Source organism: Felis catus, chromosome F1, assembly GCF_018350175.1.
Source record: "Felis catus isolate Fca126 chromosome F1, F.catus_Fca126_mat1.0, whole genome shotgun sequence".
Taxonomy (NCBI): domain Eukaryota; kingdom Metazoa; phylum Chordata; class Mammalia; order Carnivora; family Felidae; genus Felis; species Felis catus.
In genome coordinates, this window is record NC_058384.1 from 14,760,157 (window position 1) to 14,777,987 (window position 17,831).

Consider the following 17,831-nt stretch of genomic DNA (forward strand, 5'->3'; position numbering starts at 1 on the left):
GAGCCGAGGTGGGTTGCTCAGTCAAATGAGCCACACAGGTGTCCCTGGAATATCCCAGGTTTTAAAAGGGGACAACAGTGAAAAGAAACAAAAAAACATTTTGAGGCATGAACAAAGCAGGTCAATGGGGTCCAAAAGGCAGATCAGCCACGGGGTTGCCACCTGGGGTCTAATCGCTAGGGAGGGGGTGGGGCAGACTTTTACCCCATGAGTTACAGTGCTTTGCAGTGTGAGTACTTGGGTGTGGGGAAAGGACAGCAGCAAGGGAGTGAGTCCCTCATGTGAAAGGTAAGATGTGCAAGCAATTCCTCTGGCTGAGGCTCCACAGTCTTGCCCTTGGGGGCCTGGACAGACCCCACTGGCTACTCTCCCTGGCGCTGGGCAGTGGACAAAGCCCACGGGGCTACACCCAGTACCACCTGCTCTCGCAGGGCCCAAGAAAGACAAGGCTCTTCTACAGGCATCTCAGGGAACACAGCAGCAGCTGCTGGGGCCTTGCAGGCTTTCACCAGAAAATTGTGGGCGGAAACTTCCCGGGGTTTGCTCTGAGCCGGTTTGAGGCTTCTCAGCTTCAGATGCAAAGTGAGTGGGTGTCTCTTTGAGAAGCAGAAAGAAGGAAAGAGAGAACAAGAGAGGTGTTTCCCTTGCCTATGGAAACTCTATAAAGACAGAGCTGGCTTTTCTTCCCTGGAGCAGTCAGAAACAGCGGTCCTGGTCTTGACATCTTCACCGGGGGCCAGCCCGAGGAACAGGCTGCCATGCAGCAGCCCCTGAATTACCCATACCCCCAAATCTACTGGGTGGACAGCAGGGCCAGTTCTCCCTGGGGCCCTCCAGGGTCGGTCCTCCCTTGTCCATCCTCTGTGCCAGGAAGGCCTGGACAAAGGAGGCCGCCACCGCCGCCACCACCAACACTACCACCACCGCCACCACCACCACCACTGCCCCCACTGCCATTGCCACCTCTGAAGACGAGGAGGGACCACAACACAGGGCTGTGTCTTCTTGTGATGTTTTTCATGGTTCTGGTGGCCCTGGTTGGACTGGGGCTGGGGATGTTTCAGCTCTTCCACCTCCAGAAGGAGCTGGCTGAACTCAGAGAGGTAAGCTGCTGTGTGGATGACTGTGCCCTGAAGCCATGGGGCAGGGGTGGGGGAGACTACCGGGGCCCACAGGGATCATGGTCTCACTTGCAAAGTATTTAAAAATTTTTTTTAAGTATATTTATTTATTTATTTTGAGAGAGAGAGAGAGAGAGAGAGAGAGAAAGTATGAGCAGGGGAGGGGCAGAGAGAGAATCCCAAGCAGACCCTGTGCTGTCAGCACAGAGCCCAATGCAGGGCTTGAACTCATGAATGCTGAGATCACGACCTGAGCCAAAACCCAAGAGGAAGGCGCTTGACCTAGTGAGACACCTAGGTGCCCCGCGAAGTAGTTTTTAATCCTTTTTTTTGGTCTTAGAAATGGATCATTCTAGGGGCGCCTCGGTGGCTCAGTCGGTTAACTGTCCAACTTGATTTCAGCTCAGGTCAGGATGTCACAGTTCGTGAGTTCAAGCCCCATGTCAGGTTCTGTGTTGAAAGTGCAGAGCCTGCTTGGGATTCGGTCTCTCCTGTCTGCCCCTCCCCTGCTTGTGCATGCTCTTTCTCTCTCTTTCTCTCAAAATAAATTAAAAAAAAAAAGAAAGAAAGAAATGGATCATTCCAGTGATTCTATTCTGTAGGCAGAGAAATGGAAGCTCCAACGTGTGAAAGGAATACTTTCTATATTGGAAAGGATCAGGGCCAAAATAGGACTGGCAGTTCTGGTTCTTTCTTTCTCAGTGGGCAAGTCAGTCTGCTGAACCCCTCCCTCCCTAGAGCTTAGTGATTCAAAAAAGAAAAGGAACTTTGAGGTCTTGCTTAGAAGTGAATTCATTTAAATGACCAAACTAAATTTCCTTGAAAATACCTAAAAATATTAGAACTATTTCAAATCACACACATACACACACACAAATGGAGGCATGGTAAGACACAATTGCATGGCCAAAGTCTGAGTTAGGAAAGGTTCTGAGGTATTTAGATTCCCTTCTCAGGTTTATTTGGTTTATTTGACAATTTTGCCTCCTTAAGCATAAAGAACTTCATATTTATTATATATCTTTTTTCTCTCTCTCTTTTGCCAGTCCACCAGCCAAAAGCATGTAGCATCATCTTTGGAGAAGCAAATAGGTGAGTTCTTTCATGCATGTATGTTGAGTTTCTAAAGACAGCCCTCACTGCTGAACCACGTTGGTGGAATGCCTTGAATTCCATCTCATTCTTGGATAATTGTATACTACAAAAGGAATCCTGGCTAATTCTGAATCTCTAGTCATTTTGGTTCCTTGAGCTGCCCTAAACATGAAGTGAATTTAATCATTCAAAACCAATATAACTGAATATTGCACACAATTCAAAACAATTTCCATTTGGCTTTGGAAAGAGACACACATACAACTTTTGCCCCCTAAGCAGCTGGCTCCAGGCCTGTCCCCTTCCTCAGGGCTCCTGCTTTCCATGAACAGGGCAATGGCTATAACTCCTAGGGAGAGGGGGCAGGGTGGGGGAACAGACAGATGTTTCTGGGAAAAGTCTTCTCCTCTTTAAATTCTCTAAGAGTTTACTCAAGAGTCAAGCTTTATTTAAAAAAATTTTGGGGATATATTTTATAGGATATATATAGGATATATATTTTTTAGGATATATTATATAATTAAGCTTTTATTTTTATTTTTATTTTAGTTTTTAGAGAGAGAGTGTGAGCAGGGAAAAGGGGCAGAGGGAGAGAGAGAGAATCCTAAGCAGGTTCCATGCTCAGCATGGAGCCCGACTTAGGGCTTGGTCTCATGACCCTGGGATCATGACCTGAGCCAACATGAAGAGCCAGATGCTCAACCAACTGAGCTACCCAGGCACCCTTAAGTTTTTTAACAAGTAGGCAATTAATTATCCACATTGGGGTTGATCTTTTGCATTCACTGGCAAACTTGGGGAAAGACTTTAGGCATTTTTCAAAGGCTAGTCCAGCTTCCCCCACAAAGGCAATCATGAGCTACCTTCAATAATAAAGGCAAGTCCTTTATGTGAGATTCAGAGCAAGGAAGAAGATGAAAATGTTGAACACTGACCTTGTGAAGTTTTGGGATATAGTTTGGAAACTACGGACAGGTAGATTTAGGATGCTCTGGTTTATTAAACCAAAGTTCACTGAACTTTGGATTTGGTAAGAGTTGGAAGGGAGCTTGGAGTAAATCTAGTCCAGTCATCTCACTTCTCAGAAAAGGAACAACATACCAGACAGATTAGGGGATATGCCCAAAACCACAGGCGTAGAACTGGGGTTGAAGGAAAGGAACACAGGCTCCTGATGCTTTGTCAACTACAGGGCTTTCAGTATATAGACTGGTGCCTTATGAAATAGGGAAACTTCCATCTGTCTATGACGGCCATGGAATGAGAAATAAAGATGAGAAGCAAGATGTGTCTGCAAAGACAATAGGTAAATCTCATCCTTAGAAATTGGGAAGCAAACAGAAGACAGCACTGGCCATCCAATGAGGGGAGGCTGTTTCCAAATTTTCTTATGTGTCTATCGTAGGTGACCCAAGTCATCCTACTGCTCCAGAATGTAGGCTCTTTAGGAGCCATCCTTTGGATGCTCTGGTCTCTAGTTCTAGGTCCAAGTCCCTAAGTGTTAGAAAGTCCAGGTGTATTCAAGCAGAGTAGAAATATTTGTTAGAAAAATGAAACCTTGGGAGGATTTCTAAAATAAAATAGCTTTGAAAATCAGTGGAATGTGGCTGGTGAAACAGGTCCCTAATTACTCATCTTTCACCCACTCTCTGGGATCATTTTAGTAACTAAAAGTTAAGTGAACAGATGAGTCAGGTCTACCTTTTCCAGTAAACAAGTATCTTCCTTACATCAACCCAGATGGGCCAGAGATTGGTGAATTATCCCATGGAAATCAAATTAGCAACTTTATTAATAAGAAAAGAGATGCAAATTAAAACAAGAGGACACACATTTTCATCCATCCAAATAGTAAAGATAAAAAAAAAAAAACAGATTGGCAAAATGTGAGAGAAAGTTTGCTTAAACATTAGTTGACAGCCAGGGAACAGGTAACTTGCTATACCTTATCTGAAGAGCAGTTGGAAAAATGTACCAAAAATTTAAAAGTGTTCATTTGCCATGCAACCTCATCACTAAGAATTTATCTTGATAAAATAATCAGAGATAATACCTAAAATCTCATAGATAAGGATGTTCATCACTTCCTTATTAGGCTATTTATAATAAACAAGTCAGAAGAAACTTAAATGCCTCTTAACAGGAGATTAAATACATTATGGTGTATTCAGAGGTCCTAATACGTAGCAACTAAAATCCATATATTAGAAGGACATTTAATGTCATGGAGATTGTGCATTCTATGTTAGACAAAAAAAACAAGTTATAAAACAGCATGCTTAGGTTAATATTGGCTGTATAAGTGCATATGCATATTTTTTATTCTTAGTAAAGAACTAGAAGGACTAGTTATTTAAACATTCTTATTTGCTCCTTTTTCACTTTCCATTTTCCCACAGTTAACTCATTAAGTCTTTTATTCATTCACAAATGTTCTTGGAGTGCTTCTTATGTGCCAGGTTGGGTGCTGGGTGTTGGGTGATGATTGAGAACAAGAGAGACAAGGGTCCTGCCTGCACAGAGCTTTTAGCATGTTGGAAAAGATAAACAAAAGCAAGCAAGCCACGGCATAATTTCAAATTGTACTAAGTGTGACATAAAATAGAGTGGTCTGGAAAGTCCCCTCTAAGGAGGTGTTTTGTGTGTGTGTGTGTGTGTGTGTGTGTGTGTGTGTGCATGCGTGTGTATGAGTGTGCATGTGTGTCAGGTGCAGTGGGAGGATAGGGGAAAACATTCCAGCAGTGAGAATGGCATGTGCAAAGACCCTGGGGGCAGGAAACATTCATCACTGAAGCGTAGGACATATTTCCAGTTTATTTCAATATTTATCCAGAAGATACTTTTATTGAGTACCCTTTATGAGAATAACACTGTACAAGGCTCTGTGAGGGATATAAAGATACGCAACATGTGGTTCTCTGTTCCATTTCCTGTCAGCACTTGGCTGAATGTCAGACGAGTTGCACAGATGGTTTGTGGTATAGGAATGTAGAGGAGACTCAGTTTTGCCTTTCCTGTTCACTAACACCTCATTCATTGTGGGTGGTCTTGGGTGGCTAGAGAGGTAATGATTAGTCAGGTAACATTCTGAGTTGACTGGGGCATTCTCATGCCATATGTGAGTCTTACAGGCTAATCACAAGGAACTTGATGTGGATGAGTGCCTTTCTATGAATCTTTCTTGAATGCCTTAGCTGAATTCATTAGCTAAGTGGTAGCTCAGTTTGATTAAAATACCTGAAGTCAGAGACACAATGTCTACTTTGGGAACTATTGTCTATTTTAACTCTTCCAATTATATTTAACAAATATTTACTGGCTATATGCCCTGTGTCAGAAAATGAGCTAAGTACTCTGGTAGATTAAATATATAGTAAGAAATTTGCCCTTTATTTAAGGGGAATAAGACAAGTTACACAGGCACCTCAGAAACGGGGAGTCAGAACTGACAAGAGAGGTAAAGACAGAGTGATTCTAGGTTTCAAAGGAGGGAGAAATATTTGATTAAAAAGGCCTAGGACGGTTTCTCAAAGAAAGAGGTGTTGTAGGTGGTATTTAAAGGGTTGATAGGAATTTGCCAGAAGGATCTATTTGGAGGGCATTTTGGGCAGACAGAACAGCATGAGCAAAGGCACAGGGGCTGGAAGCTGGGTGTGTTCAGGTTATATCAGAACTCGTGTTGTGCAGCCTTGGCCAATGTGAGCAAGTAGAGGAGATGAGGTTGGTCAGACAGGCAGAGATCGTGTGGCTGGGGAAACTTTTACACAATTATATATTCAATGAGGAGCTATTCAAGGCATTTGAGATCTGAGGATGATTAATTTGGGCAGACTGTCAAATGCCACCTGGGGGGAGACCTAATGGCCAGGAGGTGAAATCACAGTCTTCTTTAGCCTCTGTCCTGAGGAGTGCTACAGACAGCAGAACCAGAGTAGAAAAATCCTAATTTGGAGTCAGGAGACCTGAGTGTCTATCCTTCTCTGATATTGAGTAGCTGGGTCAGTGCCACCCAAGTTCTAAGCTCATTTAGCCATCTATAAGGTGGAACAATAATGTCTACTTCAAAGGGTTGTGGCAAGTTCAAATGCAGTAACTGATCTGATAGCTGTTTATAAATCAACCTTTTTATTATTTTATTGTGACATTATAACTATGCACATGTCTATTTCAATTTGGTTTATTTTTGACCTCTTTGTTTCTGAAATACAGGTTCCTGTGAGTTCTATGGTTTGGATTTGCATGATTCGTATATGTCAGACTGTTGTCATTTATGTTTTTAAAAAATCACTTTTATTTAAATGACCTGTTCAGAGTCCCAACAAAATAATGGTTGGTGTCTCATTTTTACATGTATTTTTCATCTCTCTATGATACAGGTCAACTCAATCCACCCTCTGAAAAAAGGGAGCTGAGAAAAGTGGCCCATTTAACAGGTCTGTATCTGGAAGGTACATGGGGTTTGGGAAAGCCTTTGACAGAAAGCTGCATAGCTGGTTGGGTACTGTGCTCTGAGGGAGTTGTTACTTTCTGGTGACAGTATTTGACACCCAAGAATGGTCCTATGTTTCTAGTCAAGTCAACCTCACATGCAGACTGAATCCCTACCGCGGTCTAGGCCATATTCTGAACTAGAGAAATTCAGCTCCACTAGGAGCCCACTCTTCAATAATTCCAAAGAACTGTATGAAATTTGGGGCATGGGCATAAGAGGTGAGATCTGGGAAGGTGGGGAGTAAGTGCTTTTCTGGTTTTCTGGAAGAGCCTCACCCTGCTTTCTGCAAGAGTAGAACTGGGAATGAAGAGAAAGGCCCAGTCCTGGCACTGCGGGACTTCCTGCATGTGGTCACGTAGTGGAGTGAAGTGATTTGATAACAGTGTGGTATGGGCATTACCAGGGTATAGTCCATTAACATCTGAAAGTGGAAAAGTATCACAGAAACTGATGTGCCACTGCCCCTGGAATTATTTAGGCAGAGGCTGTAGAATGATCCAGTTTGGACCAACAGATATTTATTGAACACATGTTGTGTGCCAAGTCTTGGGGACATGTAGATGAATAACACATGGTTCCTGCCTTCAAGGAACTTAAGGTCTAATAGAGAAAGACAGGCACATAAGCAGTAATTTAAGTACTGGGGAGTGTTCTCTGGTGAAGGTATGTATATACAGCTGTGGGGACATAAAAGAAAGGGAATTTTAGCCCAAAGTAGGGACTGAAGACTCCTTAGTGTAGGCAAGGAGTTGGACTTGGTGATCCCTAAAGATTCTTCCCAACTTTAGAATTTCAGAGTTCCTTGGGTTTGGCTTTCCTCCTCACTGGGGGGACCTCGAAGCCTAGAAATTTTGGTGTTAGTTCTGACGACTATAGAATCTTTGTTCCAGAGAGCTAAAATAATCTCAATAATGTCCCATTGTAATTGACTAGCATATATATTATTGTCCCAGTTGTATAGATGATAAACTGAGGCAAGCAATTTAATAGAGGTGTTGAAGGAATTCAGTAATGGATCAAGTCTGACCCATTGGCCTGTTCTATATGGGCTATGTCACTTTGGTCATCTGCTCAAGGACAGGCCCACAGTTTTTGCCTTGGAAGCTTCTTTTGTTGGATACATGAGCATTCCTGGCTGAACGCTCCTCTCTGATTTGATTTCAGGCAAGCCCAACTCAAGATCCATCCCTCTGGAATGGGAAGACACATATGGAATTGCCCTTGTCTCTGGGGTGAAGTATAAGAAGGGTGGCCTTGTGATCAATGACACTGGGATGTACTTTGTATATTCCAAAGTGAACTTCAGGGGTCAGTCCTGCAACAACCAACCCCTGAACCACAAGGTCTACATGAGGAACTCTAAGTATCCCCAGGACCTGGTGCTGATGGAAGGGAAGATGATGAACTACTGCACTACTGGCCAGATGTGGGCCCGCAGCAGCTACCTGGGGGCAGTATTTAATCTCACCAGTGCTGACCATTTATATGTCAATGTATCTGAATTATCTCTGGTCAGTTTTGAGGAATCTAAGACATTTTTTGGCTTATATAAGCTCTAAGAAAAGCACTTTGGGATTCTCTCCATATGGTTCCTTGTTACAGGCACTGAGAATATGATCTTGAATGAGAGTCTTCTTAAGCCACTTGAGGTCAAGTGAGAAGACATGAGCCAAGTAGACCTTGAGACTACAGGGTCCAGCAGGTCTACAGTTCCTCATCTCACTGTAGATGTCCATCTGTCTGGTCCATGTGCCAGACAGGAGGGGGAATATGACTGAAGAACATGAGACTCTCGCTGCCATGTGAAGATGCAGAGGCAGGGAGAAGCAGCTACCAAGGTGTTCTACACTCATCTTAAGTGGCCAAAAGCATTTTGGCCCATTGGAAAGGACAATTAACTCACCTCTTGGGGTGAGTTTACTGTCTACCTCAGGGGAGGCTGCCTTTCAGATATATGGATGTGACATGAGTGTATAAGGGATGGAAAAAGAAGACTAGGCTTGCATGATAAGCTAAAGAGAGGAAAAGGCCAGTGTCCCATTGGCAGCATCTTTCTTTTTTTTTTTTTCAAAATTTTTTGTAACGTTTATTTATTTTTGAGACAGAGAGAGATGGAGCATGAATGGGGGAGGGGCAGAGAGAGAGGGAGACACAGAATCGAAAGCAGGCTCCGGGCCCTGAGCCATCAGCCCAGAGCCCAACGTGGGGCTCGAACTCATGGACCACGAGATCGTGACCTGAACTGAAGTCGGACACTTAACTGACTGAGCCACCCAGGCACCCCGGCAGCATCTTTATTTCTAAATGCATAGCCTAAGCTACCAGGTGATGCTAACAGAATAGAAAGGGGGATCTTTTGGGAAGTTGGTCCATTCCCTACACAGCATGTACATTTTCAGTGCAATTGTAGAGGTGTGTATGTGTGCACACGTGTGTGCATGCGTGTGTGCGTGCATGCATGTGCACATGTTCACATGCATGTGACTGGAAGAGTTACCTAAGTAGGGACAATGTGGAGATTGGGAAGGACATGTTAGGAAAACATGGGTCGCATTCAGTGGTAGATTTTGAGTACTTCTTGGCAACGAACTCAGCTGTCCTCAAAATAGTCCTCAAGACTCTTTGATTGTCAGCTGTTGATGCTGTTTTCCTATAATATAATCAGTATTTATATACATTTTGTGTATTTTAATGAAAATAATACATGTAATAAAAATTATATTTTAGAATACAGATAAACAGTGCTTTTTGGAAATCACTAAGATTTGGATTTTTTCCTTATTATTTCTCTCCTCCATGGCTTCCTCACATATTTTGACTTAAGGCCAAGTTAAGAAGAACTCACTGGGGTGAGAAGAACTGTGGAGCAAATCTGTCATTGCCAGACATCCCTCTCCCTCAGCCTCTTTCCCATTATCCAAAGTTTTCATTACCTATGCTATTGCCAGTGTTAAGCTCATCCAACTTGCAATAGATTTGATGACAATTTCCCCCCACCCCCCAGGGGGCAGAGCCATACCAGAGTGGAAGGGGCAAGACTTTGGACTGAAAAACCTGAACTTGAATTTTTGTTCCTCTACTTACTGTGTAATCACTAGGCGAGTCACTTGACCTCTCTTGGACAAAAATGGCTGATATGTACATAAAGTATTGATACATGGCATCTGTCTAAACAATGGCATCTATCTTTATTAATAAGCCACTCCGTGAGAGGCACTTCATGCTCCAGAAGAAGCCATTGACCTGAGGGATCCATCCAAACCCCTGGTCTCTTACACTGTTCTGTTCTTCACTCACAATGACTTTTTCCTATTTTTTTCAACTATTCACTACCATGGCTTCTCCTTAGACTTTGTTGTTGTTAAAAATTATGGTATTTCTTGGAGTGCCTGGGTGGCTCAGTCAGTTAGGTGTGCGACTTTGCCTCAGGTCATGATCTTGTGGTCGCAGGTTTGAGCCCCATGTCAGGCTCTGTGCTGACCGCTCAGAGCCTGGAGCCTGTTTCAGATTCTGTGTCTCCCTCTCTCTGACCCTCCCCCCGTTCATGCTCTGTTTCTCTCTGTCTGAAAAATAAATAAACATTAAAAAAAAAAACTTTAAAAAATAAAAAAAAATTATGGTATTTCCTTTACAATTTGATTTCTTATTTTCACAATATCACCTCTTATTATTACAGCTCAATTGCTTCAACGTTTTCTCTCCTAAAATATGTATATTTTTATCATATTCAGGCCTCTAATAAACTATCATTCCTTACATATCCATCAGCTCCTTCTTTATCTTTACTCCTCTCTCTGATAAGCTTAGATTCTACCCTTATCAGGACAATCATTATCTTGGAAAAATTTTCAACTCCAGAATATTCTGCTTCCTTCACTGTATTCTCCTTGCAAAAATCCCATTTTCTTTAAGCTGGCATCCTAAAAGCTGAACATTGCTGGAGAAAAATTACCCAAATAGATAGGTTGGTTTATTTTTTATCTATTGTCTACTTAAATAGATTACTCTTTATCACTGATTTATTTCTATCTTTTGATTGATTTGAATAAGCAATACATGGATAAAATACAAATGTTAGATAAAGGCACACAAGGGTATAAGAATGGAAGTAAACCCTCTTTTCATTGTGCCCCATGGTCCCATTTCTGCCCACAGAGTGTATCACTGTCTCCTTCTGTAGCTTCCCGGAGATGGTCTATATGTAAGTATGACATCACTTTATATCAGGGTTTCCCAACCTTGGTTCTATTGACATTCTGAGCTGGATAATTCTTTGTTGTGGGGGTTTTCCTGTGCACTGTAGTATGTTTAGCAGTTTCCATGCCCTCTATCCACTAGATGCTAGTAGCATTGCTCCCTCCTCCATGTGTGATAACAAGAATATGTCCAGACAATGCCAAATGTACCCAAGCTGGGGTGGGAAGACATAATCAGCTCTACTTGATTGAGAACACTGCTTTGTATTCGTGGTCACAGATCATTTAATCCTGCCTAGAACTTTTTCTTCTGTTCCCTGCCAAGCACATTTTTCCACTGTTTGAAACAATTATGTCTTATCTTTTTCTCTTGCAAACCTGCCATATCACCTTCTCCCACCATGGAACCTCACTTATACCACCAGAACACAAATCACCTGCATCTGCATGATCTCTTTCTTTTATCCTTATAGTGGAGGAAGAGGGCCATCTTTTCATTTGTGCACTAGACCCTTTTCCTCTCCCCTACTTTGCCTCTTTAAAATTGTTCTTTCTTCTGGATTCTCAAACCATCACTGTCTATGAAATGGTTTCCATCAGCATGTACATACGTTCAAGTATCCTTTTTCAATAAAAGACAGCCCAACCCAAACTAAAAAGATCCCAAACCTTTCTTTACCTTTCTTCTTCTCCAGTGATGGCTGCATTTCTCATTTTCCTGGTAGAGACAAACATCTGAGAAGGTTGTCTCCACATACATGGGCTCCATTTCCTTAGCCAGGAATGGCCTTCAGGCTCTTCATGTGACTGACTTCTTATTGTTCAGGTCTTAGTTTAAATGTCACCTCCTCAGACCATTTCTAGAACCTCCTCTTTTTCTCATTGTTTTATTGCTCTCTAGTTCCTTCTTAGTAACTAGCATAACTTGTGGTTATGTTCTTTATTTGACAACTTTCAAAATATCTGTTTTTTTCCAGTAGAATAAAAGTTCCAAAAGCAAGACCTTTTCTGCTTTGTTTACCACTGTAACCTCATCACCAAACTCAGTGCCTGGCATATATTAAGAGCTCAATAGATAGCTGTTGACTGAATAATCTTAATTATAAAGCAAATATTTCTCAGTTTGGGGTATATGTGTATGTTTCTCAGCCTAATGAATATATTCACTACTAGTCGTAGTATTGTCTCATGAATGTATGTGAATGTTTATCCGGCTTTGAGTAGGTTATCTAATGGGAATTTGAGGCTACAGATGGAAGAAATAGTGCATCCTAATTCTTAGCACTGGAAAATGAGAAAAACCTATTTGGTGTGTGGCATTACCAGGAGTTATTCAGGAGACTGTTGAGGGAAAGCTGCTGGGCAACTAGAGCTGAACTTGTCCCTTAGAAGATATTCAATAAATATTTGTTGAATAAATTAATGAACAAAACCAAAGATGCATGCTGAAGTGTGTCACCTGCTCTCCTTAAAACTCTTCTGTTGATTCATCTGCTTCCTGACCAGTATGTCATGGAGAAAGTCAGGGAGGTATTTATTCACCCTTCTTTTGGCTGCTTGTTTGTATTCCTAGCCCTCATGATGAAACCCTCCTTATCCCTTTTCTCCTCTTTTGGCTCCAAACATCAAGTACACCAGTTCTAAGCGTAATGGGAAGTTTACTGGACTTTTTTTTTTTTTTTAAATCAATGGACCCTTCTAAATAATGGTACCAGAGCAAAAAGGAAGTAGGAATGGCACTGGGGCATCCTGAGAAAACATAAGGCCATCAGCTAGTAGTGGTATTACTGGCACTTTTATCCCTCCAAGTCTAAGCTCTATTAGGATGCCTTTGGGATTTTCTGAAGATAAAGCCATAACTTACCATGGTTTAAGTACTTGTTCCAGGAAAGAGATGCTAACAGTTCCTTCAGGAATCTTGAGTTATTTTTCTTTACCTCTGTAGGAACATAAGAATGCCAATATATATATATGTATATGTATATACATATATATATATATTTTTTTGATTAGCTCACTAAAATGGGATCTGCCATTGTTACTCTGTGAAATGATAGACTCAAAGTAGAACACTTAAAAAAAAAAAGGAGAAGATGAAGATTACTTCTGGTTCAGTAGTTTGAGGTTTTCTTTCTTTTCAAACAACCAAAACCACACAAAACCTGTGTTTTTCCTTAGCCCCCCAGAGTGGTGACCTTGTATTCTCTGAAGTAGGTTTTGACTTACCACAGCTTAGTAGGAAAATAGCTCTACCAGGGACCATCATTTTTAGTGTGGCTCATTTGAACTGATAGATCATTGGAAGAAGAGCACTAGAGAGAGAAGCCTGACTCCTTCGAGCCAGACTGTAAGATTTCCGTAGGGTTAAGCCACAGATATTTGCAGGTCCTTATCTGAAAGTGTGCCAGTTGTATGTTAAATTACATTTTACTAAGGGGTCTGTTTTAGTTCTGGTATTAGTAGAGCTAAATTTTTTACTTTCTGGTTTTCTGTTTTGTTTTGTTTTCCCCTTTGCCAGGGTTTTGAGTCATCCAGACAGAATGAGGTGATCCTAGGAAAGTAGAATTAGAACCCCATTCCTTAGGGTCTTCAGACTGAGAAATGAACCTTACACAGAAATATATTTTTTAATTTTTACAAAGTTTTATTTATTTATTTATTTTGAGAGAGAGAGAGAGTGCACGAGCAGGGGAGGGACAGAGAGAGAGAGAGAGAGAGAGAGAGAGAGAGAGAATCCCAAGCAGGCTCCACGCTGTCAGCACAGAGCCCAACACAAGGCTGGATTCCAGGACCCTGGGATCATGACCTGAGCTGAAATCAGGAGTCAGACTCTTGGGGCGCCTGGGTGGCTCAGTTGGTTAAGCATCTGACTCTTGATTCTGGCTCAGGTCATGATCTTGTGGTTTGTGAGTTCAAGCCCCATATTGGGCTTGAAACCTGTTTGGGATTCTCGCTTTCCCTCTCTCTTTGCCCCTCCCCTGCTCACAAGTGCTCTGTCTCTCTCTCTCTCTCAAAATAAATAAATAAACATTAAAATAATAAAAAAAGAGTTGGCCACTTAACTGACTAAGCCACCTAAGCACCCCCAGAAATATTTACACTATTGATGGTAGCCAGGAGCCTTTGGGATTCACCTAAGGGCCAACCAGTTTTGGAAATACAGACGTCTAAGTGGGTATTCTGCTCCTTACAGCTCACCCAGAAGATAGGAAAGCATCGCCTCAGTGATGACTTTCTCACTGTTGCCAAAACTTCCTCCTTCCAACTGTTCATCTTCAGAGAGAAACACAAGGCAGATATCTCTTCTATCCCATTTGGAAGCTCCTTCAGCTCTATGGGATCATCTTTTCTTCTACATCTCAATTGAATAACATGAAGTCAATATCACATTCTGTGGGAAGTCAAATCTTCTCTCCAAGTTTTCTGAGAATTTCAGGGAGGCATTGTCTTGGGCAGCCCACATTATAAAAAGTCTTTTACGAATAATATAAAGCAACTGCTCTTTCAAGGCAGAAGCTTTCATAGCCACATTTCCGACAGTTGGAACACATTTCTAACACATCCTTAATTTGAAAACTTCCTGGTAAGGGGCTTGCTGAAATGTAAGGAAGCCTATAACTGCACTGGACTATACTACATTTTAGAAAGTTCTTTTTCAGATTTAATTGAAATCCTTTGCATTGTAAGTTCCCCACATTGGTCACAGTTCTTTCCTGCTTAATATTCCTATAGTATTTTATAACTTATAAAGTTTCTCATGTACCTTATCTTGTTTCGTTTTCATTACAACTTCAGAAGTTAGATAGTTGTCTTCATTTTATACACAAGAACAACTGAGACACTGAAAAGTTATAAGCCTTGCTTAAGGTGACATGACCAATTAGTGGTGGAGCTGAGGCTAAATCCCAGTTATCTAAAACCTTACATCTTATGTTCTTTCCACATGCAGAGAGATTTCTTAGCACTGATCATGGCACCCAAGATGAGTCTCATTAATTTTCAGTGACTCCTTATCACTTTGCATTTTAGTTTAAATCACACTTTGGTTAATGCCCACATTGTGCATAATATAATAAATATATAGTTGAAATTGTTCTTAGATTCTTTTTTTTTCATTTCTTCTCTCTACTGTCTTTTTACATTTTTTTTTCAACGTTTATTTATTTTTGGGACAGAGAGAGACAGAGCATGAATGGGGGAGGGGCAGAGAGAGGGAGACACAGAATCGGAAACAGGCTCCAGGCTCTGAGCCATCAGCCCAGAGCCTGACGCGGGGCTCGAACTCACGGACCGCGAGATCGTGACCTGGCTGAGGTCGGACGCTTAACCGACTGCGCCACCCAGGCGCCCCTTCTCTACTGTCTTTTATCTGAATCACCCTTATTGCTCATCTGCCATCAGTGGCCTCAGTTTTAACAAAGTGAGAAGGAAAGAGATTGAACTTGGAGTCAGAAGGCCTGGATTTGAGTCCAGCCTCTGCTACTCAACTAGCTATGTGTGTGACCTTGAGTAAGTGACAGGGAATATCTTGAGATTCAGTTGTGTCCACTTAAAATGAGGACACCAATTCCTATTCTCATGACTTTATAGGAATATTGTTAATGCTAAATGGAATGAAGCCACTTTGTGAGGAATGGTACTTCTGAAAATAGGTCAGTGGAGTTGTTATATTCCTCAGCAACTCTCCTGATAAACTCTTTACCTTTTGTTTTGTTTTGTTTTTAAAGCAGGCTCCATGCCCAATGTAGGGCTTGAATTCATGACCCTGAGATCAGAGTTGGATGCTGTGCTGACTGAGCCAGTCAGCCATCCCCTGATAAAGTCACTGTTAAAAAAAAAAATTCTTACTTGCTGTTTTAGTTTGTACAAAATCAATCACCCATAATCCTATCATATTATGTATGAATGCCATCAAACGTAAAAACACCAGTTAGAAACAACAGATAGATAAAGATTCTGAGGTATAAAAATAAAAGTATAATATCTTACATTTTCATAGCCTTTAAAACTTGTCTCACATGACTTTTGCTTTTATTTTTTTTTAAACATATAACGTAATACACATGAAAGCAGTTGGCATGTGTCAGCTTCTCTAGAAACGTTAACTAAATATATTGAATACCTTCTGTGCTCATTATATTTACAGCCTTGTGTGATGCCATTTTGGTGCCTATGTTTTAAATCATGACATATAATTAAATAGGGTACTGTTTAAACATTTGCCTGTGGAGAGAGAATACTTTATGTTCTTTGTTGTCCTTATATATAGTTAAAACCCCCAGCTTAACCTGGGCTTGTCTTGGGAGATATGAGCTGCTTAGGGAATCCCCCCTCCTCCAGCTGCTCATTACAGAAGGGATAGAACTTCTTGGTTCTCATGTCATAGCCTTGGCTTTCTGTGGGTAAACCACTTCAAAGAGTGTGAGTTAGTAAGAGGCACCCTTGATGTTATCGAACTCTGAAAGTGTCCACACATGTAAGGCACCATATACTAGATAAGCACCTTTGCAAAGGAGAATGGAGAGCCAGGTAGGCATCTATTGTTACCTCGAATACTTCTCTGGGTAAGGATCTTTTAGTTTCACTTGGTTTAGGTCTTAGTTTTCTCACACACACAACCCTAACACCACACCCGCACCACTTCCAGTCTGTGGAAGGGAACTTGGTGCACATTTTCTGGAAGGGAAGGTTCTAGAACTTGTTCCTGATTGGAAGAGAAGGCAGGTGGAAGATTCAGGAAGCTACAAAGGTCTCTGGCCTTAAATAAATGAACTATGATTCTAGAGCTTCATAACAGAGATTAAAGCTTGTAGACTGAAGAAATTGGAGGTTCCAGTAACATGAAATGTGTTCTATTCTCCTCACTGTGTCTTCATTGAGAAGAAAAAACAGCTTTGACTCAGTAATGAGCAAGAGACACAGAAGTGTTAAACAGAACTCTAAGGTGTGAGCTGCAAGGGAAGATATTTCAAACCTCAGCATCCTCTTTGCATCGTTTGGGTGGGTTGTGTTCTGGTCTCTAAGAAAGTCTGGAGGCTGCTGTAGAGTTCTGGGAAGGTGGCAAAGAAAAGACTGCAATGCAGGGAACTTTAGCACTCTGTTCTTGGGTTACTTGATCGTGTTGACTGGTATAGCAAATTGGCTCTTTCTAACTTTCCAGAAGAATGTGAAAAGACTTCTCTGCTCTGGGAAGGGAGTGGGGATGCAGTCAGTAGAGGAGGTGGCTGGATCCACATTTGAAAGGAAGGTGAACTTGGGGTATGTTTTTTTCTGCCCTACCTCCAAGCCTACATTGCCATACTTTATGGCTTACAAAATGGGTAAGAATATCAACTTATTTAAAAATAACGGGACATTTATTACAGGACTTATTCCTGCCCTAAGCCAAGCCATGAAGTCAATAAATAACAATAATAGTTGCAATTTATTGACTCTCTTTTTGTAAGGATTATGCAAAGCATCTTAGATTTATTTTTGCTAATCTTCAGAACTCTATAAGTCAAGTGTTACTAACTCCATCTGATTTAGGTTCAGAGAAGTTAAGTAACTTTCCCCAGGTCACAGGGTAGCAGAAACAGAATTCAATACCAGGCTTTTTCTGAACCAAGGAAACTTACCTAAATCAGGTCATACTCCCCCATTATAATGTCAATATTCTTTTTTTTTTTAGACTCTGTAATTGAATCAATGCATTTTTATTTCATAGGAAAAAGTGACTATCTTTCATGAATAGGTACCAGATCATGAATTCAGTACTGCTATTCTTGTTTTAAAAGTTTATTTATTTATATTTTGAGAGAGAGAGAGAGAGAGACCAGGAATGGGGCAAAGACAAAGAGAGAGGATCAAAAGCAGACTCCCCACTGTCAGCATGAAGCCTGATGCAGGGCTAGAACTCATGAACCCTGAGATCATGACTTTGAGTTG

The 17,831-nt window shown here is 41.4% G+C and overlaps 1 protein-coding gene and 1 long non-coding RNA gene across 2 annotated transcripts in view; one reads left to right on the forward strand and one right to left on the reverse strand.

Annotated features, from left to right (window-relative positions):
• LOC109495574 overlaps nt 1-17,831 on the reverse strand; it is a 33,010-nt gene that overhangs the window by 13,810 nt on the left and 1,369 nt on the right. Inside the window, exon 2 of the long non-coding RNA XR_002151049.3 lies at nt 12,769-12,843. This is a non-coding gene — a long non-coding RNA (uncharacterized LOC109495574). The remainder of the gene's footprint in view (nt 1-12,768; nt 12,844-17,831) is intronic.
• FASLG (Fas ligand) lies at nt 722-8,303 on the forward strand. The gene is given in 4 exon segments (NM_001009352.1): nt 722-1,103; nt 2,168-2,213; nt 6,593-6,649; nt 7,873-8,303. Coding segments are annotated over 4 exon segments (843 nt in total). The 5' UTR covers nt 722-758; the 3' UTR covers nt 8,268-8,303.